Raw genomic sequence first — 24,735 nt, 5'->3', positions numbered from 1 at the left:
CTCAGGGTTGACTCAGCCTTCCATCCTTTCTAAGGTAGGTAAAATGAGGACCTGGATTGTAGGGGCAATAAGCTGACTTTGTATAAATATACAAAAGTATGAAGGCTATTGCTTAGCGCATTGTAAGCCGCCCTGAGACTCCGGAGAAGGGCGGCATATAAATCAAATTTAAAAGAAAAAAAAGAAAAAAAAAGGAGGCTCCTTTGAAACAAGCTAGAATGAAACGGCGCTCAGAGGCTGGGTTAGCAGCCTATAAATCTGCAAGGCACAGCCGGTTCGGAGAAACACAACAATGTGTGCCACCCAGCCCTTTCGCAGTGAACCTCCTCCCGGAGAATTTCTCCGAGCCTGAAGCGGCGGTCGCAGGAAGAGGAGGCGCCACAGCCGCCTGATTTTTGGCACGGGGTCCGTCGGAAAAAGTTTCGTAGCTCCCCGCAGGATCCTCCTCCGCTGCTCGCCTCTTTTCCTCCTTCTTGGGGGTTACCGCAGAGTCCCGTCAACACGCCGTAAGGGCAAAACGGCCTGCGAGGAGTCAAAGCGCCTCCTCAGCCGTCATGTCGCAGCCAACGAAAGGCAAGAAACAACCCGCCGCAGGCTCCAAAGAGGCAAGTCGAAGACAGGCGGGCGGGCGGGCGGGAACTAAGCTAAAAAGCTAAACAGTTGCCCCTTAAGAACGGCTCGTTCTTATTCCCCCCTTTCGAATAAGAGGGGCGAGAGAAACGTTTGCTTGCGGTCGGGGCGAGGCTTCTGTGGAGAAAGCGCAGCAGAAACTCGCCAGCGCCCACAGCGGCGAGGAGCCAAGAACGGCGGCGCGCGGGAGAGCCGAGGAGCAGAGCCGCGAGCGGTTGGGGGGGGGGGGGAAGCCTTTGGGTGGGGCGAACGAGGGAATTTTGGGGTGTGTGCGCGCGCGCCCTCGTTTGCTTATGCGCAAGGCCGCCTCCCGTCGTGACGCCGACTTTTTTTTTTTTTTCTTCTAAAGCCTCTCGCTCTCTTCTCCCAGATGTGCCCGGCTCGCTGCCCTGCAATTTCCCCTGTCAGCTGATAGGCGATAAGCGCCTTAGGCTGTCATTTCCAGGGCGCCCGCTGGAGGAAGGCTGGCCAGGGCACTTCAAAGACCCTGAGCCCCTCCCTGCGGCCGTGTGAAAAACGGTGACTATTATGATTGCCAAATATGCACTGCAGGCAATATTTGGGCTACTTTAAACCCGGAGGTGGGATCCTCAAAAGCTTCGGGGGGGGGGGGAAGTGACTCTGCGCGTCCGGAACTTTGTCTCGGGGCGGTTTCTAAAGGGTAAGGATTCATAGCTGTCTTTGGCTTGCCAACGTCATTATGTTTGCGCAAGGCGGCAAGTTTTAAAACCGTGATTTATAAAGCGCAACACCAAGTCACGCCTGACGATTTTCCGAGTAACAAACTAGCAAGCACATTTAACGTGCTTTGAAAACAGAGCTTTTGGTTATAAAACGGCGTAGCTATGTGAACGTGGATTAACACAGAATGTGAATTAACTCGGAAATGTGGATTAACTATCATGTAAATTGGTACCATGCCCTTTAAAACAAATGACACATTCGTTATGGCTTGTTTACAACTCAGGGTGCTGTGCCTCTGACCCAGGCTCTAAGCCGCTGTATGTTCAATGGCATTCATCATCTACACCAGTGTTCCTCAATCTTGGTAGCTTGAAGATGGGTGGACTTCAACTCCCAGAATCCCCCAGCCAGCAGCGCTGGCTGGGGGATTCCGGGAGTTGAAGTCCACCCATCTTCAAGCTTCCAAGGTTGAGAAACACTGATCTACACCATCATCATTAGGTTTCATGTCATTCTCTGGTTTAAATGAAATCTAGTTGGTACCCAATAGAAATCAGGATATTTAGTTAACAGATTACCTTCAGGATTTGGGGCATGGTCCCTCCTCTTTAATGGAGAAAGGTTCTTACAATTTAGGCTTCTTGCCCTACAGAAAAGATGAAAGATGGGTATGATGTCATTTATAAAGACCTCTTATCTTATTTCTAGTACACATTGGTCTTCATCTTGCAGATATTCCTGCTATGAAATGATAGATACTACAGTGGAATTTCACAGTTTGACTTCTACCCTTAACTTACTTCATAGTAAGTCCTTCGGGAGTAGGGCGGTATAGAAATTCAATAAATAATAATAGTGCTTGGAAAAGTAGGTTGTAGAGTGGCTGTCCTGTTTGTGGGATAGCAGGATGAATAGCGGGTAGAAATTTCTTGCAACACGGTCACAAAATTGTGGAGCAAATTATTCATAGTCGCACTTTTCCTCCAGTGCTGTTCCTTTTTCAGTGCTGTTTGCAAACTGTGGGGAAGTTAAGATCCTGGGAAAAGGCCTTGCACTGAAGATAAAACTTCTCTGTGTTCCTTGGTACCCTATAAGGTACCCCAAGAAGAATAAGGAGTATTTGAAATATCCTTCTCAGAATTTATAGTAGATGACTGAATATTCTTTTGGGCTTTCAAGCCATTGGCAACCAAGTGTTTCGGGTATCTTGTGAAAACCAAACTAGTGTGTTTAGTTTATGGTCCATTGTCCTGGTAATTAGTAAGTCATAATTCAGCTGGCTCCAGGTTAGCACCTGTGGGAACATAAGAGAGTTTATGGGCACTTCATTTTTGTCTGGAGCAAAGTGCATTTCTTTTATCTATGAATGCAGGCCCGGGGGGGGGGGGGTAAAATATAACTTCTTGGGCAGTCTTTTTTTTTTAAAAAGATATTCTGACAGAGGAGGAATTTTATCCAGGAAATGCTAGGAGTTTAGAAAGAAAGACAATGAGTGCAGACACGCCTTCCCTTCTTCCAGGAACTGGGTCAGAACAATGAAATCATACTTGGGTGGTTTTGGGCGGTGCAGCTGGCACCAAGGGCAACTGGATCGAGACATCATTCTCCTCCTTACCTCCGTCTATCCCGTTTTCAGTGATTGGATTCGCGCGTAATTTGTCCAAAAAGACGATTACTTCTAGGCAAAACCCCCTGTTGCATTAACTTCAAAGCGGGAAAAACGGGGCTCCAGCGAGCAGACACCCACATAGACACGGATCGTCCTCTCCAAAATTTCCTACTCTGCTGTCTGTTTGGGGGCGGACCGACTGAAGGACGCAGCAGCTTCTCCACGCCCTCTCTTTGCCCGCACATATTCCCAAGCCCTCGGGTCAGACAGTCGTAGCTAGCCGCGCAGATCTGGGAGTTTCGTGCGCTCTCTCTTGGGGAAGCTGAAACCGAACTTGGAAGGAGAGTTGGGAGCGGTCGGTCCCCGCGATGGCGTTCGCGAGTTGGTGGTATGCGACGGTAAATACACGTGGAGTTATGATCGTTGCGGGTTTTGGAGATCCGGTGTTTGATGTAGTTCTTGAGGGAGTGTCGGTCGTTAATCCTCTCGGATGGAAAGCCTTTCCTTGTCTTGCTGAGGGCGTACCTGTGAGTTTTTACACCATGGGATGAATTGGCCAAGGTGGAGAACCCGAAACTTTACGCCCTTGTGGTATGCACGGAATAGCTGGCCTATTCTTGTGATTTTTTTCTTTTCTTTTCTTTTCTTTTCTTTTCTTTTCTTTTCTTTTCTTTTCTTTTCTTTTCTTTTCTTTTCTTTTCTTTTCTTTTCTTTTTGCTGCCTTTAACTTTCTGACATGAAAATTTGATTGATTAGAAAAGGAAAGTGGACACGGTTCTGAAGGGCAGGGTTTACACTCTTCGTTCGGTGAATAAATCGGATTGAAAGAGACGTTTTTAAGCCACCGATTCATTTTGGAATGTAGGCAGTAAGCCAGATTTGGGGATAATAAAAGTAGTTATTCTGATTAAGGTTTTTGAAACATTTGTGGCAATTTAATTGATGATTTAAGAAAATGGCACGCAAAGCTTTTTCATTTTTAAAAAGAGTTCATAATTTTCAGTGCAGATTGGGTGGCTTCCATATTTATGGAAGGTGGAGCTGCAGGTTTTACCTAATAAAAATTAAAATTAACTCTCCTGCCGATATTTATAGTAACGCTATTGTATATGATTATTGCAAAGTTAAATGGCTTTTCAAAAGGTATTATGTGTTTTCCTCCTCTCCAATTTGTCATTGGGAAGGAAGCAAACGATCAAGAGATAAAGTAAAAGCTATAGAACCCCACACACACACACACCTCTGAACTATATTTTTGCTTTTAATGTCCTTAGTACAGGGCATTTCTGGCTTATGAAAAGCTTTCTAAAATAAATCATGATGCACATCTTTTGAAGTTTGGTAGTTATCATTGCAGAAGAAGTTCCTGAATTAACAAGTCACAAGAAGGTCATTCAGTCTATTTGCTGATTTTGCTAACTTTAGGAAGTGATTTTAAACTTGCAAAAGAGATGGGTCGTGTAACCATATATTTTACTACATAATGTAGTGGGCAGGTTGCTGAGGGAAGTACTTGACAACATATTGAGTACACCAGTATTAAAGCAATTGATAATTACTAATTATTAGCCATCCATGCCATTAATTTCTGTTTAGCATATAAGCCCCTAAAAAGCGAGAGACCAAGATACAGATCATTTTCCTCATTGCAGACTTGCTTGATCACTAACACTGGAAAAGTTTTGGAAGGGCTTGTGCTGTGATTCAGAGACTGCTTATGTTATGGTTAGTGTACTGAAAACTAGGCTTTTTCTATGCACACACAGCCTACCTTTTGGAACAGAGGTGAAACCCAGCAGGTTCTGACAGGTTCTGGAGAACTGGTAGCGGAAATTTTGAGTAGTTCGGAGAGCCGGCAAATACCATCTCTGGCTGGCCCCAGAGTGGGGTAGGAATGGAGATTTGCAATGTCCTTTCCCCAGGAGTGGGGAGGGAATAGGGATTTTGCAGTATCCTTCCCCTGGAGTGGGGTGGGAATGGAGATTTTGCAGTACCCTTCCTCTGCCACACCCGCAAAGCTACACCACATCCACCAAGCCACGCCCACAGAACCGATAGTAAAAAAATTTGGATTTCACCACTGCTCTGGAATGCTTTCCTCCTGATACTTGGGAGGTGTCTATACTAGTTTCCTTTTACCATAGGTTTGCAAAAGGCACCTCTGTGAAGGTCAGGCATGTTTTCTCTCCTTTTTAGGATATACTATTATTTATTGCATTTTAACATTTTTTTCTTTCTTCTACAATACCTTTAAAAAATTTTTTTGTATCATAAGGTGGTATTAAATGGTGTTCATGCAAATCTGTGTTGTTTCCGTAGTCACATGTGACTAGTAAATTTGGTGTAGATCATATAGGTTGTAATCGGGTTGAGTACATAGATAAACCCTACTTAAAAAAATATTATTTTTAAAATAGTACCAGGAAAAAAAAGAAGTTCCTGAAAAAAAGAAATACCAAACAAGAAATACAAAAAATGCATATATAATAAAAATACGTAACAAGTGCTTACAAAAAATAAATCAAAAGTACAACAGAAAAAAACACAAAATATAAAGTATAATATGTCATTAAAGTAAATGGTGAAGAATTACAATTCTATAATAAATATTTTAATTTATTATAGTATATATAATGCAAACATTATGCAACGGTGTGTGTTATACATGAATGTATACACACATATACTTTTAATACTATTTATTTATTCATTTTACTAAATTTATATCCTGCCCTCCTCATTGTCAAGCGACTCTAGGCAGCTACTCTTAGTCTTCCTTTTTTTAACCTACTCTTTTATGTGTGTGTGTGTGTGTGTGTGTGTCCGTGTCCTGTATTTTATTATATTTATTCATACAAAGTCATACATGGTAAATTTATCTTCCCAATGTTACAGTATCAGTCTTCAGCTATAGTAAGGCCACTATATCAATCTATTTACATTGTCCAGTTGCCAAGTTCTGTGTACTAGGTATATAATTCAAGAATATTGAATTATTATTGAATATTAACCTCTGAAAAATTTGATGATGTACAATATTAACCTCTGAAAAATTTGATGTTGTACAGTAACACTTACATACGACACTTCTTTCTCCCAAAGCTTAACTAAAAACATATGCTTTAAAGAAGCGTTGTCCTTCTTACATCTCCAACAAAATCCATTCATGGATTGACTGATTCTTGTCTGTCTGTCTGTCTGTCTATCTACTATTTATTTTTTTATAAGATTTATACAGCTGCCAACTTATACAGTAAGAAACTCTGAGTAGTGCCCAATCAAAATGTATCAGACATTAAACTGATAAGAACAGATACTACATTTGATCTCAGCCAATAGGCTGAGAAAGATCCTTTTGTATAAAGACATAATGGAGTCCAATAAATTCTGCATTTTATTTTTTGCTGTATAAGTCTTAGTTTAAAGTCTGTTGACATTCATGCTATAAAGGTTAAAGCATTCTCTCATTGCCTAGGCAAGATAGGAACCTCGAATTCTTTATTCCACTTATCTCTTTTTGCATATCAAATTAATTTATTATAACAAATATCTATAAAAACTAATAGTAGGTTTTTCATTTTAAAAGATGTAACCATATGTTCTAGTAACATGGGTGTCTCCAGACCTGAAAACACTGCTGATTCAAAGAATGTTGTTAACAAATACTATAGCTGTAAATATTGCCACTAAATTACATTTGATAGATATTTCTCTCTAAGCAGAGTGTATGTTAAAAGTTCATCCACATCATCTATCATATTCTGCTACTTTCCCATTGTTTAGAGGAACTAGACAAGGATGTCCACTTTCACTCTTGCTTTTTGGTATTGCTTGGAACCTTTGGCTTGTGCTTATTAGTCCACTTATGGAGATTTATGGAATAGGACATAATTTAGTTGAATATAAATTTGTCTTATTTGGAAATGACATTTTTCTGTTTATTTCTAAATTTCACACTATAATTCCTATGTTGATGTAGATGATTGATGCCTTTAGTCAAATAGCATGACATTCTATCAACTTGTCCAAATCAGAGTTGATATCAATACATAAAAAATCTGGTCACCGATCCATTAAGGAATATCAATTCCTTATTGGTACCAAATCCATTAAATAGTTGGGTATGTGTATAACCGAGAGATATAACCCAGCAACATGTAATATAAATAAAATATATAAAAATGTTTCTTCAGATATGGATAGAGGGCAGTCACTATTCCACACCCTTTAGGGAATGGTGAATGTTCTCAAAATGAATATTATTTCTTGACCAATTTATATTCTGAGAGGAATTCTTGTTCAAATATCCAGAAAATATTTTCAGAAAATAAACTTTTGTTTAGAAATTTTCAACGGGGTTCTTTGATTCCACAAATATCCTTACAGCAAATGCCAGTAACAATTAATGAGGGGGGATTCAGTTTTTTGAATCCCAGCCATCTGAGATACAAAGTTTAAAATTTAAGATATTATAAACACATGGGAAGTTAACATGTTGCTTTCAGTTCAATATTACACCATATTTAGTTTCTATCTTGTCTCCATTTATTGGAGCCTGGACCATAATACTTCTCAAAGGCCCAAATCTGAAAAAGTTGTTTTTGCTACTGGTAATGATTATTTACAACATAATCCCTTTTGTTTTGTGGGGTTGTCTTGAAGAGCAAAATCCCAAAATTGAAGCATGTGGTCCCTAATCATGCTTTTATGGCACTTTACTGCATTTCATTAAACAGTGAATAATCTGTTCTATTTCATGTAGAATAGCTAATTTTGATATGTGTAGGTTAAAATCTGTGTGGTTTTACAGAATAACAAATTACAATTCTGTCCTCATACTAATATTTATAGTTGTCTATTTATTTTTTATTATTATTATTTTTAACATTTTATATTTTAAATTACTAACATTACAAACAACATATACAATATTTCACCCTGTGCTAAACATAAGAAAGGAAGATTTGGTTCTTCGGATATATCCTCATGATCGCCAAAATCCACGTTCTCGGGGTACAGGTACCGAAGCATCCAATTATAGTTGTCTATTTATAGCTGTGTTTACTATGACAGCTTCACAGAAATGACTCTGGTACAATATTGCATAAAATCTTATTCCAGACAGAAGTAATCATAACAAGAATTGGATAAATGCTGAACTTGGATTTGTATTATTATTCTGATTTTTTTCTTACTGCATTTATTTATAAATATTTATGTATATTTATTATTTATTACATACATACATACATACATACATACATACATACATACATACATGCTTTATATTCCATAGGCCAACCATCTTACCTCAAGGTAACTTACATCCTGCCAGAATCCCTATGTTACTAATTGGAAGGAAGCATTAATCATTGTTTGATTCTGGAGTCCAATTTAAAGCTTCTACAATGATTTCTACAATGTGCTTGAACATGTCTAGCAAAAGGAAATGTGGAAAGGGGATTTGCATGTGGAAATGTCTTTGGGAGATAGTAAGAAGAGCCACAGCCTATGCAAGGCCTCATAAATGAAATTTGAATCAGGAAGAGTGGCAAAAGTGTCTCAGAAAGGATCCTTTCTGGTTTTTGGGAGAAATAAAAGTGAGGTATGGGAGGGGTCCTTTCAGGTTTACAAGATTAATCTAATCTTACAATAAAAATAGAGCTAATATGCCTGGCTGTGTATCCGGTCAGAACTACCTTGCAAGACTGACAGGGATCTGCTATTTCACTGGGTAACTTTTCCCCTACTGAACCAGTGTTTCTGTGAAAGATGTTTTTCAGCTGAAAACTGCTTTCATGTGATTTAAATCTATCATTCCTTGTCTTGCAATCTGGAACAATGAAGAATCAGTTCTTGATTGTCTTCTGTGTGACATCCTTTTGACCATTTTAACCGTGCAGGGTGGATATACTTGATCATAGTGGTGATGAATACACTGTTGCAAAATCTGGGAACAGAATATCCTGGAAATCTATTTACATGGTTGCTAAGAATCAACGCTGATGATGGCAATAATCAATCAATCCCTCAATATCAAATAGCTAAGCAGCAATTAAGAATCACAGCCATAAATACTCAGGCAGCTTTCAGTGAAGTTTATTTAATTTATAATGAATAAATTAATTGGAGACAAATAGTTTCCCGGCAAGGCCTTTCTAAGCAAATTAGAAATTAATAAATCATTTTATAAAAAAGTCCTTTCTAAGGGAAAAAAAAAGTTTCTACATTGCCATGAGATCTTGAATATGTTGTTTCTCTACAAAATGACTTGATAGGTTTATACTGAAGATAATGTTTCAGAAGTTCTGGTATGATTTATCTCTGATTGTTTCAGTTATTTCCAGAAATTAATATATTACCCAGTTTATGTTTTGCTATCAATTAGACATTTTGTTCTGGAAGGCATCTTCCTGTTTGGTGTTGTGATGACCTGGGGCAAGGCATGGAGGGAACACAGCTGATAGTTCAAACTCCCCTTTATTGCCCCCAAACACTACCACATCTATGGCAAGTCCCGGAGCAAAATGCTCTCTCTCACACACACACCTCTAGCAGCCTCTGGCTGTGAGTAGTCCAGCAAAATGCTGTTAGCACAATGGCTTCAAGGCAAGAAATCCAGTGAGGCAAGGAACCAAGGCAATGAATCCATGAAGCAAAGGAACTGGGCAAGAAGTCCAGCAAACTCCAGACATTGGCAACAGCACACAAAACTCCACGGATTCAGCATTTGTTCCAGAAAAGCTCCCCTCCCCACAGTGTCTCCTTAAGTCTCAGTCCCCAGGTATGCCTTATGAAGAAAGGTGAGGCACTCTGTTCCTGAGTTGTCAGGTTGGCCTACACTGCTCCCGCCTCCTCTCCACTTTCTGTGTTCACGGATCAGGAGGGAGCAGTCCTTGCTCATTGCCTGAGCTCCATTGCTCCTCATGTCCACTGCTTTCCCCTCTCTTCCCCCCCCCACCATCTCTCGGTCATCCTGCCCCCATTCCTCCTTGCTGGCAAGTGTCCCAAGCCCAAGGAACCCGGGGCTGCCTCCTCAACCTCCATTGGCCCAGCTCCACTCATCCTCCCCCCTCGTGGACTCAGGCTCCGACGGGGCCATGACAGGTGTAATAAAGGTGCTGGTCTAGAAACTAGGAAATGGTGAGTTTTAGTCTTGTCTTAGGCATTCCGTAGTCCTGCCTTAGACATGAAAACCAGCTGGATGTCTATGGTCAGTCACACTTTCTCTGCCCAATCTACCTCACAGAGGAGTTGTAGGTAAAGGGGGAGAAAGAAAAAGCCTTATGTATGTTCACTACCTTCAATTACTTATGAAGTTGCTGCAGCTGTTTTCGTGTTAAAAGCGCCAAGGTGCTTCCGAGGTGAAAGGGTTAACCGGTGGCATCCATTGCCCAGGGGATGTCCGGTTGGAGACTCCTTAAGGTGCCCATTGAAGTGATACCTATTTATCTACCCACATTAAATTGCACTTTAAAAAGGTAAAGGTTCCCCTCGCAAATATGTGCTGGTTGTTCCTGACACTAGGGGGCAGTGTTAATTCATCTCAAAGCCGAAGAGCCAGCGCTGTCCGAAGACGTCTCCGTGGTCATGTCACTGGCATGATTAAATAGCAAAGGTGCACGGAACACTGTTACCTTCCCACCAAAGGTGGTCCCTATTTTTCTACTTGCATTTTTTACATGCTTTCAAACTGCTAGGTTGGCATTTTAAAATTGCACTTTACACACTTTCAGATTGCTAGGTGAGCAGGAGCTGAAGCGAATGATGGGAGCTCACCCCATCGCATAGCAGTACTCGGCTTTTGAATGTGGGCTTGTAGATTGTCAACCAAGCATTCTAACCACATGAGTCACTGCACTCCTACTTATGAATAGTAAAGGCAGAATAAAAGAATACAAATTAATGCACTAATATAAAATTATTGTTATACATCAAATAATTTACTTATTTTTTAATATATTGGAATTTTTAATACATATTTTAACTTTTTGTTTATCAGTGAAAATTCTGATAGTTGTGAAAGAAAAACATCCATAACACTGTTTTAGGTTCTTATGGAAGATACAGTATTGAAAGAAAGTATCAAAGATAATAATGTAATTTTTTCTTTCAGTGTCATAGCTTCACATAAAGAAAAAAAAATACTCCTTTTATTTGTGCAAGGATGATTAAGTTGAGCAATAGTCAGATAAAGCAATCAAACAATGCCTATTGGTTTCTTCCCCTTTCTCCTACCTTATTACAGCTTTTTTGATAAGCAGGTGATTTATATATGCCTGTTCAACATTTCAAAATTAATTTCTTTATAGGCATTATAAAATTTACCCTGGCACAGTTAAATCTGTTCTCTATATATTGCTACTTCTACATCCCATCTTTTTCTAGGAGCAAAATAAGTGCATGAATCAAATCTGGCTGGAGATTTATCAGGCTGGCAGGATGTTGTTTTCATTTATCTTCCTCTAGAAGAAGATTCCTAGATGTTGATGAAATTTCTTCTGTCTCACTCTGGTCTTTGGGACACGGAGGTCGTTTTCCTGGTCATCCTGGGACAAAATACCTTTCAGCCATTCCAAAACTGCCTATTCAATCTGATTCATCAGCCATTGCCTCTTTCCCAACTGATTTATCAGAGTGCTAGAACTATGTCTAGGTGATCATATGACAGGATGGCAGACAGCATTGTACTCAGTTGCTGCATTCTGTCACACAATCGATTGGGGAAGAGAGTTTCACTATAATAGTACAAAAAGAACTCTAGCTGCTCTCATCAGGGCTTGTTGAAGATTTTATCATAGTAATGAATCATACATTTTTGGAAATATAGGCAGTAAGTCATGGACTTGCAACTATAGTTGGGACCAGAATTTCTGTTGCTAAGTATGGCAGTTGTTGAGTGAATCTTGATTTTGCAACTTTTTTTTGCCACAGTATTTAAGCAAATCACTACAATTGTTGAGTGAATCATGCGGTTGTTAATGAATCCAGTGTCTCCCATTGATTTTACTGTCGGAAGCTGGCTGGGAAGGTTTCAAATGGTGATCACATGACTTTGGGGGTACTGCAGCAATGGTAAATACATGCCAGTTGACAAGCGCCTAAATTTTGATCATGTGACTGTGAGGATGACATGACAGTTATAAGTATGAGGATCAGTCATAAGTCATTTTTTAGTGCTGTTGTAACTTTGGTTGCAACCTAAATGGATATAAGTCAAGGATTTCCTGTAAGCTATGTAGTTAGTTATTTATTTAGCATATGGCAAATATGTTAAAAAGCATATCACAATTATATTCTCAATGCACACTTATGAAACTATTTACAAATTCAAAGGCAAACTATTTATATAGTCAATACATGATGGAGTGACATACAAAAAATCTCTGGGGTTCCCTGATAAGCACTCAAAGAGTACTGTCACACAATATGTATGCTTTGAAGCACCACAACTACATTCCAAAGAGGAGATCTTTCCCCATTTATAAAGGTGACTAGCACACCTGCCATGTTGAGTCCCAGTCAGGGGTGGGTTATAATTTTTTTTATTACTGGTTCTGTGGGCGTGGTTTGATGGTCATGTGACAAACAATTCTTTAGGATTTAGCAGAGGTATTCATCTACCAGGCTTTTAACTACTTGCAGAGCCGTACCGGTCTACCCATTTGTTTTTGGAGTGTCCCGGTCTATCTATTTGTTTTTGGAGTGCACTGGTCTACCACCACACTGTCTTTTACTGCTGTTCAGCTGTAGGGCGGCCCTTTGAAGCGCCGCAGCAAGACTTTAAACAGTTTTTTGCTGCTCTGCCACCACCGAGAGAATCAGAAACCGCTTTCAGGCAGCTTGGCCTCAACTGCCAATCTACCACCACCAAGCGGTTTACAAGGAGCGGATTGGTTCTAGCCAATCAGTTGGGAGGCTTCTTGGCTTCTCAATTTAAAGCTAAGGTGTCTTGTTTTGTTTTTTTCCTCTTCTTTGTCAAGTGACCTGATTTTTTCCTTCTAGCCGATCAGCTGGGACTCGAGAGGCAGAGAATAGATTGGGGGCAGGGCCAGGCAGAGGTGGTATTTACCAGTTCTCTGAACTACTCAAAATTTCCACTACCAGTTCGCAAGAACCAGGGATAACTGGTAGCAACCCAGCACTGGTCCCAATCCTAGTGAGGATTGACTAGGTGTTATTGGGTAGATTGAATCCTTTTGATTCAGCTACAAAGCAGGGAATGTTGTGACACTCTGGATGAGCAATAGAAGACCATTCTTATGTCCAGGCCTAAAGCAAATTGAAGTAGTTATCCAGCAAGTTTCTGGCCATCCTAATAGGTGGATGTTTGGATGTCTGCTATGTAGCGATAGATGGGAAGTCAAGAAACACAAGTCCAAAGTTCTACTGAATATACAGGAGAGCAACTTATCCTGAGTTCTCAGACCATATGTGGCTTCTGCAGAGGATGAAGGATATGGAGTATAATTTTGTGGTTAGTAAGATCTTATACCATAGTAAAATCTTGATTCCAGGGTTCTAAGAATTCATTTCTTCTATCTCTCTTGCAACAACATCCTGGCCCACCTGAGATGAGTATACAAAGTTTATTGTGAGAGCAATCAAAATATGTAATGAAATAATGTATCCTTGATGGCCATGCATTTGTTTTTATACTTTATATGTTGATGTATGTAGATTATTTATCATAATAAGAAATGCAAGTATATGTGGCTACTAAAATTCTATAGGCCTCTAAAATTGTCTATAGGCTATTGCAAATTTTAATGTGACAAAAGAAGAATATGATTCAGTGTAATAGAAGTAATTGTATTTGTTATATTTTGGTTTAATTACATTTAAATTTAAATAAGAAGAAATACAATTTGGGCTTTGTTTCAGACACATCTCCTAGTTTGGGAGCAAAACCTCTGGTGCAGCAAGAGATGACCCAATATGAACTATTATATTCCAGAAAACATTTGATGCCTGTGATGTTGTGTGAGGGATTACGCTCCAGAAATGAATAAATATAGAAAAATAAAAATCTACATTATATTTAATTTTATTTAAATTTAAAGTATAGGCAATATTTTGAAGCCAATGAGAACAATTGCGATTTTTGTAATTAAGTCATGCAAGCTCTTAATTTAGAAGGGGAGCTTCTCCCTCCACAAAATGATTGCTTGGATATAAAATCCCAGTTGATAAAAAAAGGAAATTGGACATTATTTCTTTCATTGCAACTCCTCCATCCTTTTTATTTTCTAAATAGATCTGTAAAATCTATTGTGGGAGCTTTGGAATTTTTGTAAAGAAAACACCAGAAGTCATTGGTGTGCTTTGCAGCCTACTAACTACTTGTTTTTCTTTTTAGAATGGGGGAAAATGTCTTGTGGGTGCAAAGGGAGTGATTTGTGGGCATGTTGCTTTTGAGAACTGTGTTGCCTATTCCTTGTGTAGAAAATATTTTATGTTGTTTTCAAATGCAAGTTTGACGTTTTTAAATTTTTTTACAGCATGGAAGTAAAAGTGCAAGTGGAGCATCAAAAGAGAAGAAAGGAGCAGAAGCAACTGAGGTAAATTATGGTGATAAATTATAATTAGATAACAAAATGAGTCATTATTTAACTTTTGGGCATCTGTTATCATTCATGTATAAAGAAATTCTAGATTGGGGTGTCAAACTTGATTTCATTGAGGGCTGCAAAAGGGTTGCATTTGACCTCAGGGAGCCAGGGTAGGTGTGGCCAGGCCGATGTCATACATTTTGGGGGCACCTGTGGTGGCCCAAGCACTCTGCCAGCGAAAACGGGCTCCTTAGCTCCATTTTTGGTTGTGACAGCCTCCCGCAGCCCTCCCAAGCTCCATTTTCACTGGCAGAGGCACCACGGACCACTCCTTTGCTGTTTCCAGGATGGCCACACAGGCCAGATCTAAGCACCCTGCAGGCTGGATCTGGCCCCCGGGTCTTGAGTTTGACACCCCTAGATGGTTAACACATTTCATTAATTGTTATGATTTGGTTATTATCATTATTAGCTATCAGACATAAACTGGACTGCTTTAATGAATACAAAGACATGTTGGGCTCATATAAGTTCTGAAACACTTATTCTGAATTATTTTCAAATTGCATGAACCCTATCAAGCAGTATTGGGTAGGAGTGGTTAAGTTATAGTACATTACTGTCATTATTATTATCATTTCTGAATTTAACTGAATTTAGTGTCCCTTTTAAGCTTTTTATCAGGAGCCTACAACCTCAGGCTGCAGATTGTAGTTGTAGTTTCCTATAATCCAGAATCTGTCTAAATATTGCTCACATCTTCCTGTTTTTAACAAGACAGAAGTTATTAAACACATGGACAATATACTGCATTGTATTAACTACACATTAATTCAATTCAATGTAATTTTTGGCTATTTTTAGGAAATTTAGGAGGTTGCACTTTTCTGTGTTGTACATAATATAATGTATAGTCCAGTGATGGCAAACCTATGGCACGGATGCCGGAAGTGGCACGCAGAGCCATCTCTCCAGGCAGCTGGCACCCATTGCTCTTCTGGGTTCCAGTGCCCAAATGCGCAATGGTCAGCTGGTCTTCATGTGCGCCAGAGTGCTGGAAACTGGAAGAGCAGCTCCCTGGCATGCATGCACGCACTGGGAAGCTGAGCTTCCGGTTTCATGCACACCAGAAACCGGAAGACCAGGTGTCTGGTATGCATGCAGGAAACCAGAAGCCCAGCTTTCCGGCACGCACATGCAAGCTGGGGAACTACTCTTCCAGTTTATGGTGCTCCTGCACATGTGTACCGGGGAGCTGCTCTTCCAGTTTCCGGGGGTCCCCTGCGCGCATGTGTGCTCCCATTTCGGCACTTGGTGCCAAAAAGGTTCACCAACACTGCTATAATCTGTTTGAGGTGCACCATATGATCCGGATCCATGAACTTTTAAGGTCTGGAAGCTGGCTTTGCTGGATGTCTGTACAAATAGGTACAAAGAGGTGAATTCATGAATACAGGTGTAAATGCAGAGGCTTCTGCGTGCACAGGAACTCTCACATGGAAGATTAATAGGGTTCAAATAAGGCCTCATATTTGCCCTTGATTTTCCTGGAGAAGTTCTTTCTATGTGGTTACTAAGTTGGTACCAAGTGGATGGCATACAATCGGTCTATTCTTCAATATAATAGAGAAAGCTGGATTTCATTTGAACTGTAATGTTGAGTCTTTTGTGATGGATGTGAGGAATTTGAGCTAGCATGGCTAAAGATCAAGTGTTGAGAGTTGGTCTTAACACTTTGAGAAATACAGGTTGCTGTACTCACTTGAAGTAACAGGTATAAACTAAGCACGTTTTTAAAAATATACCTGATATCTTGATCATCTTGGTTCTCAATGCATGTCATTTCATTGTTTCTTTATTTGTCAAGGATGTATGGCTGCCTGCGTCACAAACAAGTGACTCTGGGTGGCATAAAACAAGACTAAAAAAATCATTGTTATACAGACCAATTACTATTATGGCTGGTCCACACAGTCAGCCAGATGTTTAAAATAGATTTGGCATTTTTATTTAAATCAGTAAACATGGTCCTTGATACTTCAGTCCTTCCATTGACTTGGTATTGGCAGATGTTGTTATTTAATATTTTTTCCCTCAAGTTCTTTCTCTTCTATTCTGCTGGCTTTAGATACTGCAACATCCACTATTCACATTTTTTGTCTTTCCTATCAACAGTTATTAAATCTGGGGTTTCATGTATCAGGTGCTTGACTGATATGCTCGCTTTGATACTTTAGAATTGTTTGAATTCTAAAGTCACAGAACACAATAATTCTTCATTGTCTGTTACTTTGTATATTTTGTGATCCCTCCAGTTCTTGCTTGTATGAAAATGGTATTTCTTGCAGATACTCCATTGTTGTCACTTTGTCATGCCATTGTTTATTGTCAAATCTGTGTGATCTTGCAGGAACTTACTAGATGGTCCACTGTTTCTTCTGTTTGTTTGCAGAGGGACATTTGCTGTTTCTTGCTGTATTCTCCATTACGGTTTTATATACTTTTGTTCTTTAGGCTTGGTCTTGTGTAGCCAGAATTAGTCCCTCTGTCTCTTTCTTCAACTTTCCTGTTCTTGGTCATTGCCAGGCCTTATTGTTATCTCCTTTGCCTGTTAGACGGATGCAGAGGTGGTATTCAGCCAGGGGTGAGTTCTATTTACCTTTACTACCAGTTCGCAACAGGGCTGCTCACACACACTCTTCTGCACAAGTGCAGAAGCTTCTGCACATGCGCAGAAGCATTTTGATGACATCAGGGGCGGTAGGCAGAGCTCCCGCCGGTTTTACTACTGCTTCTATAGAACCGATGCGAACCAGGGGCAACCCACCACTGTATTCAGCCGGTTCGGACTGGTTTGCCTGGTTCTGCCCAAAACGGAAATTGCAGATGGGCCCCGTCACCCACCCTGGCTCAATGCCATCCTATTTAGGCACGTTTTTAAGGCTGGGTGCATGCGCAAAGCGAGCATGCGCATGTGGGGCGAACCAGTAGTAACATAATGTGAAATCAACCACTGGAGGTGTGTGTGTGTGTGTGTGTGTGTGTGTGTGTGTGTACTGGCCATGTAATACTTTTCTATTTTTCATTTGGTCTTTCTTGTAGGCCAGTTTGGTCTCTTTAATAATCAGTAAGCCTTCGTGGTATACTGGCTTCAGTGCATCTTCTTCACTGTCCTTCAGATATTCTTCCAATGCCTGTTTTTCTTCTTCAGCTGTCTGGTGTATTTGCATCATTCCACATACAATGGGATGGCAAGTCATTAAGAAATCTTTGTCATCTATTCTGTTATCTCAAAGTACTGCAGTGTCTTTTTTATTGACAATTATTGAGTCTGGAGTCATATTAACTTTAAAAACTTTAAAAACTACAAAACCCAAGGCTAAAATAAAACAAATATTAGGTGAAGAGTAGATATTAATAGTAATGGAGCTGCCTCAGTATTTCACCTGATGGCACAACCAAGTTTTGAGGGACTTCTGGAAGGTCAATAGGGATGGAGCCTCACTACAGTGGGAAAGATGCTCATTAAGGGGCACCTTGGCAAAAAAAAAACAACCTGCTGTTTAGGACTTTCCAGATATAGTTCCATAGTTAACAAGTCCCATAACATGCTTTTCCTGTTGGTTCTGGTGGGACAGGCAAATGTAATTGGAGAGTGTCAGTCCCTCAGATAATCAGGTCCCACGCTATGTGGGGTTTCAAAAGTCAAAGCCAGCAACTTGAACTGGACAAATGCAGATTATGGAGCAGAGGTGTAATGTGATGTTCTGGAAGCATACATTACTTCTTACATTGTTGCAGTTTGCAACAGCTGAAGCCTTCAGATGCACGTCAAGGGAAGTTCCACGTAGAGCACATTACAATGGTCCAACTAGAAGGTTACTAGGGTTTGAGTGGCCATGAGTACAGCCCTTCAATTTAAGAATGGGTGCAACCAGCATATAATAATTTTTTTTTGCAAAGGCTCTCTACCCATGATTGTCCCTTCTCTTCAAGCAGGAGTAGTGAGTTTAGGAGACTCCCAAGGCTGTGCATGGGGTCTGTTTGGAGCGCTACAATCCCATCCAGCATCAAAGATGGCTAGAACCAGCCGCTCCCAATACCCAAAGCCACTCAGTATTGCCAGAGTTAATTTATATTGTAGGTTAGGTAGTCAAGTTCCAATCCTGTTTATAATAATTTATCAAAACAGGGCTTCCTTATTGAGTCAGCCTGAATAGAGTTATGCATTTAAGGTAGCATTCCTAAGCTATCTATCTGGACAATTTGGATAGACAGATAGTCCTCGCTTAGCTCTCATCTCATTTAGCAACCATTCCCCATTCATAATAGTGATGAAAAAGTAACTTTATTACCAATCCTCACATTTGCAACCTTCACAGATCTGTAAAGCAAAGGAAAGCTGAAGTAAGATCATAAGCATAGTTGTAGTGTTACTTAGCAACTGTTTCGCTTAACAACTGAGTTGTAATTGCTCAACAAGAACTCCCTGTAATCACTGTCTGACTAATCCCTGTAACATAATGAACAATGACAGGTGTTGTTCAAAATGGGTAGTCTCCAATTTATTATACCACCCAACCATATTTCAAGAGATGGTTTATGTAACCTCCATAAGCCTTAGTAGTGAGTCAATTGGTGATATTCAAAGTGTTATGTTCTTGCTTGGGTTTAGGAAGACATACTGATGTTATATTGATATTGTCATCAGAATGGGAATCATTACTAGGCAGTAACTTTGGGCTAAAATCAATTAATTTGCTATCTCTGGACCTGACCGGATTTGCAAGCTGAAGATCAGAATGCACTCTTGGTCAGAATGCACTCTTGGTATAGCAACTTTCTTTTGTCCTCTTTTCTGATCTAGATCCTCATATAGAAGAGTATGAAGCAGATTGTCATTATCACAAACTGAACAAGTTAGAATCGATTTGGGCTGTTTCAGGCTAGAAGGACATTTTGATTTGCTGAGCTATGGGTTGTTTTCTTCTTTGATTTCAGTATTCAGAAGGTTTATAATGATTTTCTGTGGAATTGCTGTTAGATGAGAAGTCCAAAGATGTCAGATCAATTAAAGGTTTGGCTGCTGTTTACACTAACAGGTGTGTTTATTTAAATTCATCAGATTGTCTCAGGATTTCTTCTTGTTGATAAAGCTTCAAAAGAGTTAATTAATCCTGTTTCTAAAGTTTCACTAGTGCCAGTTTTTTCTTGTAAAATCTCAATATGAATAGAATTAGAATTAGAATTAGAATTAGAATTAGAATTAGAATTAGAACAGAACAGAACAGAACAGAACAGAACAGAACAGAACAGAACAGAATAGAATAACAGAGTTGGAAGGGACCTTGGAGGTCTTCTGTCCAACCCCCTGCTTAGGCAACAAACCCTACACCACTTCAGACAAATAGTTATCAAACCACTTCTTAAAAACTTCCAATATTGGAGCATTCACAACTTCTGGAAGCAAGTTGTTCCACTGATTAATTGTTCTGTCAGGAAATTTCTCCTTAGTTCTAAGTTGTTCTCTCCTTGATTAGTTTCTATCCATTGCTTCTTGTCCTACTCTCAGGTGGAAAATAGCTTCACTTCCTCTTCTTTGTGGCATTGTCTTGTCAAGGATGCTAGAAGTACTTGGATGCTTTTTTTAAAAAAACCATGGCTTGTAGAGGTAAACATGGTCTCTGAAATTGAAATGACAGTTTTTGCAGATATTGTCTAACAGCAAAGCCTGTTGTGAATTCCTTTGCTAATTATTTGACTTGCTTTTTCTCCTTCAGAGATATATTAATGGCAAGGAGAATAAAATAGCAGTCAAAAAGTTTGATTCCTCATGCAAAGTATAGAAGAGTTCTAATAGTTGTTGTTTTTCAATTTCTGTTTCCAAATCTCAGTTGACTATAGCTTTGGGAGGTAGGAATGGAATGGAGAAGATTTATTTTATTATTTTTACTTAGTTTTCTTGTCATCATGTAGTCACCCATGTTTGGCTACTTTGTTGGTTTAAGTGTTTGTTTGGTGTTTCTTGTTCTTCCTCATTGCTTTGGTGTCACTGTACCATATCAGAAGCCTTTACAAGAAGCCTTTTAGGGACTTGCTGCTGAGATTTAGAATATCTCTTTCAGAGCATTTTAAAATAAAAGTAGATAACAAAATATGTAGTTAAGCTATTTATAAAAATGGATAAAACAAATAAAATATAAGGAGCTAAAGCAGGGAAGCTGCTGCTCTGTTGCCATTAATTCTAAGCAGATTTACTAGTATATATGTTCTATATTACATTTAATGAAATTTACTCATGCCTAAGGAATATTTCCTTAGGCATGAGCAAATCTGATGCCTAATTTTAAGGAATATAGGCTAGGATGCTTGTAAGTACAGATAATCCTCAATTTACAACAGTTCATTTAGTGACTGTTCAAAGTTACGAGACTGAAAAATATGACTTATGACCATTTTTCACAGTTATGACCTTTGCAGCATCCCAATGATCAAGTGATCAAAATTCAGATGCTTGGCAACTGGCTCATTTATGACTTTTGCTGTGTCCCAAGGTCATGAGATCACCTTTTGAGGCCTAGTGACAAGCAAAGTCAATGGGGAAGCCAGATTCACTTAACAACCAGGTTACTGATTTATCAACTGCAGTGACTCACTTAACAACTGTGGCAAGAAAGGTCATAAAACTCACTTAACAGAAATTTTGGGCTCAGTTGTGGTTGTAAATTGAGGTCTACTTGTATAGCACTTTAATAATTTCATTCCACGTACTGCTCAGGTTACCTTTGATTAAGATTGGTGAAATGTGACTGCTTCCAGGTTTCCATCATCATTCTTTTATAAAGCTTAGTATGATTATGTGCCTTTTACTAGGTGGAGTCTCACACCAAACTGTAGTTGAACAAATCACAATGATTGCCTTTACACAAGGCCAAATCCAAACCAAATTATAGTAGGAATGATGTGTGGATCCAACCATCTTTGCAGCAGTCTTAACAGTATGTCTATGCCTATCCCAAGAAACATAATCTAAATGGCCGACTCGTTGGAAGGCAGCAAAAAATGGGAAAGAAATACAAAGACAGGAGTGCTGAATGATGCAGTGAAATTCAGCTTCATTTCATGATAACAGAGAATTGTATTCTGAATTAAAAAGAACAGGAATCTGACCTTTCAGTCAAACTAGCTGACATTTGTTCTAAAACTTGGTTGACTTTCGAATTGTCCTGGATGTTGGCAATTTACTTGCAACATTATCTGTTCTGCTTTTTTATTAGATAAATAAGAATGTATCACATTTCCTGAAGAATAAGTGATGCTGTAATTTATCCTTTCTGACTTTGTCAGTTCATTGCCTAAAGTTCTTTTTCTTCCTAGCCTACTGGCATAATGGAAGGTATTGTGTTCACCTGCAGGTCCTCAAACATTCAGAGAACAGAATGCATGAATGAGTGTCAATTTACAGTGCTAAGTTATCAGCAAAATTGAATAGAATGATATATTTACAATAAAAGTAGATACTACTCTCTTTCCTATTCCACTTTCAGACAGTTTTCACAACTTTCATTTTTCATTCCTTGTTACATTTTTAGTATCAGTTGTACAATGACCAAAATATATACACATAACTTTAAAATAAAGTTTGAATATTTTGGGCATTTTTTAACTTTTCAACTTGTTTTTCCTATTTTGTGCCAATTCTTGCTCCTTGATTTGGAAAGTAAACACTTTGTGGTATGAGCAAGGCATCAATTTAAGTTAGGTCATTTTGGGGGGTCATTTCTAAAAATAAAAAGGGTTATCATTAGCATTATTGTTTTTAAAGAAGTTGGGTCTTTTTTTAAAAAAAGAAACTTCGTAATTTTATAATGCAGTTTAGTCTTCTACTTTCTTAAAATAAAAAAACCCACATCTTTTATTTTGGTATGGTATTTCTAAAACACCAGTTACCAAGTTTTAGTAATGTTTGTTAATATTCTTGGCCTTGGTGTGGCAAGTTTTAGAATTAAGGTGTGTTAAATTAAAATAACTATATAATATTGTTATACACAGACACACGTAGTTTTATAACAATTTAAAGATGTAAGTTAGAAAAATCTTTAACTTTGTCTTCACTACATTCTGTTCTGATGAGGTGATGGAAGACAAATACCTACAGTTAATTCATAATCTCAAAATAAACCTGTGATTCATCTGTGACAGGAATATGATAGAATATCATAATATGTTCATACATTTTTGCACCCCCAAAATAGCATTGCCTGAGAAATTTCTATTCATGATTCCAAATGAATGCTCCAAGCACTTTTTGGACACTAATTTAATTGCATAAAGATATTGCGTATAGAAGGGCATTTTTATAATATACTAGGGAAATAAAGTTTGGAAATAGAATTCAGTGTCTCTATTGAAGCATTTCTCCCATTATGTTAAAATGCTAATGTTTAATTGTTTGTTTTTTTTTCTTTACAGAAGAGAACTGTAAATACTAGCAATATTGAATCGCCCAAAAGCCAGACCAGCAGAGTTTCTTCAGTCAATAAGGTAATTTACCTGTTTGTAGATCTATTAATCTTCCCAAAAGCAAAATATCTACCTATCATTTTAAATGCTTATGATGCTGCTACTGTAACAGATCACTGCTTTTGCAAAGAGGTAGAGAACTTCTGAGCTCATGAAAATTAAGAAAAGTGCAAAATCATTTATTGAAATCTCTAAATTAAACTAGTTAGTAGGATTAATATTGACAGATTCTAAATGCAAGGCTTTAATATTGATGTTTGGCAATAATTTGTAATTTGTAAACGAGGCTTTGTGTTGATCATATTTTCTGTCAGTGTTTTACCTTATCTCAAATATATCTTCAAATATTTTAATGTTGTAATCCTCTTGTCTTTTTCCACAAGTTATTTTGGAGTGTTTCTTAAAATTTAAATTATTTTGGTTTAATTTCAGTCTGTAAATATTCTAAGGTTTAATGTTCTGCTTTTCTGCTTTTTAAAATCAATGTATAGTATATTAAGAACTGTAGCTAAGTAGATGTACTTAGTATACATCTGAGTATATTATACTCAGAAAGTATAATATAATAATTTTTGTTTACCTATTTTATATCAACTGCTTTATAGAAAGTAAGAAAGATGGGTGCTTGGATATATCATTGATCTTTTCTGCCTGTACAGTTACAAAAAGTAGAACTCTGAGGTTTTGTGTGACATGATTTCATTTTTGATAGAACAGCAGGAAATACTATAAAGTCAATGAATACATAATACTTATATTTACTTTAACCAGAAATGCTTGGGAACTTTTGTGTTCTGAGACTTAGGTATAGTCAGTTCCAAAATTGCATGTTACCAAACCATGATTTCTCAGTGAAAATGAGCCAAAGTTGAACTCTGAGTTTGCTCTTGTATTACAGAGATCTTATGCTTTCAATTGCCACTATTCACAATTTAATATGCCATTGAAGTCCTAAATAGTGATATATTTAAAAAATAGTTGGACATTCAGGTTATGAAGCTGGTTCAGTTTTGTAGAGAATTGGTAGCAGGCTATTGTTTATCGTTATACTTTACTGCTAGGAAGGTTAAAAGTTGCTTGTAGAAGTTCTGGCTCAGATGCCAAAATAATTTGGCTGGCTCTGATAGTGCTGTGAAGCTTGAATGTCTGCAGAGAGAAGATTAACATTTGCTGCTTGTATTTTGAGACAGTCTACACACAAATCATAATTCATATTGACCATAGATTCTGCATGGTTAGTATGTCAAGCTATTGTAAAGAAAGAAAAAATTCTAATTTCTTCTTGTAGCTCATCTAAACTGAATTAACTATATAGTAGATAGACTCACATCACATACCAAACCAAAATAACAACCAAAAAGGCCTACCTACATACCTACCTACCTACGTATATCTATTTATTATAAAATTTATAGAGTTCCACATGTCACATGATTCTTTGTGTTTTGGCTTAATGCAATGTGTGAAGGTAATTTAGAGTCGTTTTTAATAATTTAGTTTTATGTCCAAAAATTATCAGTGTTCGTAAGCATTGTCCAAGCCTACGAATTTGTTGGGCCAGAAAGAGTGCTACAAAAAACATGTTATACATGACTTACTGTTTAATATGTATTTAGCTTTATTGTGTTTCTAAAATGAAATGATCTTATGTGCTCTGGATTAGCATAAATGTCTGATCAAATTCAAAATATCCAGATGTTTTTGTTTAAATATCTATAATATTTGTTTTAAAAGGCA

General features: G+C 38.4%; 1 protein-coding gene and 1 pseudogene across 3 annotated transcripts in view; one reads left to right on the top strand and one right to left on the bottom strand.

Moving 5' to 3' along the window:
• Positions 1–341: 341 nt before the first annotated feature.
• The window catches only part of CAST (calpastatin), an 80,912-nt gene continuing 56,518 nt past the window's right edge, over positions 342–24,735 (top strand). For all 3 annotated transcript variants that reach the window (XM_070938770.1, XM_070938768.1, XM_070938769.1), the window contains exons 1-3: positions 342–605; positions 14,425–14,484; positions 22,948–23,019. In XM_070938770.1, coding sequence (XP_070794871.1) covers positions 555–605; positions 14,425–14,484; positions 22,948–23,019 — 183 coding nt within the window. In that variant the 5' untranslated portion in view covers positions 342–554. The remainder of the gene's footprint in view (positions 606–14,424; positions 14,485–22,947; positions 23,020–24,735) is intronic.
• LOC139313539 (U2 spliceosomal RNA) lies at positions 6,148–6,274 on the bottom strand (annotated as a pseudogene).

Source organism: Pituophis catenifer, unplaced genomic scaffold, assembly GCF_029215685.1.
Source record: "Pituophis catenifer annectens isolate HBS135680 unplaced genomic scaffold, rPitCat1.0.hap2 SCAF_2, whole genome shotgun sequence".
Taxonomy (NCBI): Eukaryota; Metazoa; Chordata; class Lepidosauria; order Squamata; family Colubridae; genus Pituophis; species Pituophis catenifer.
Note: the sequence above shows the minus strand (reverse complement) of the source record. Positions and strands in the feature narration are given on the sequence as shown.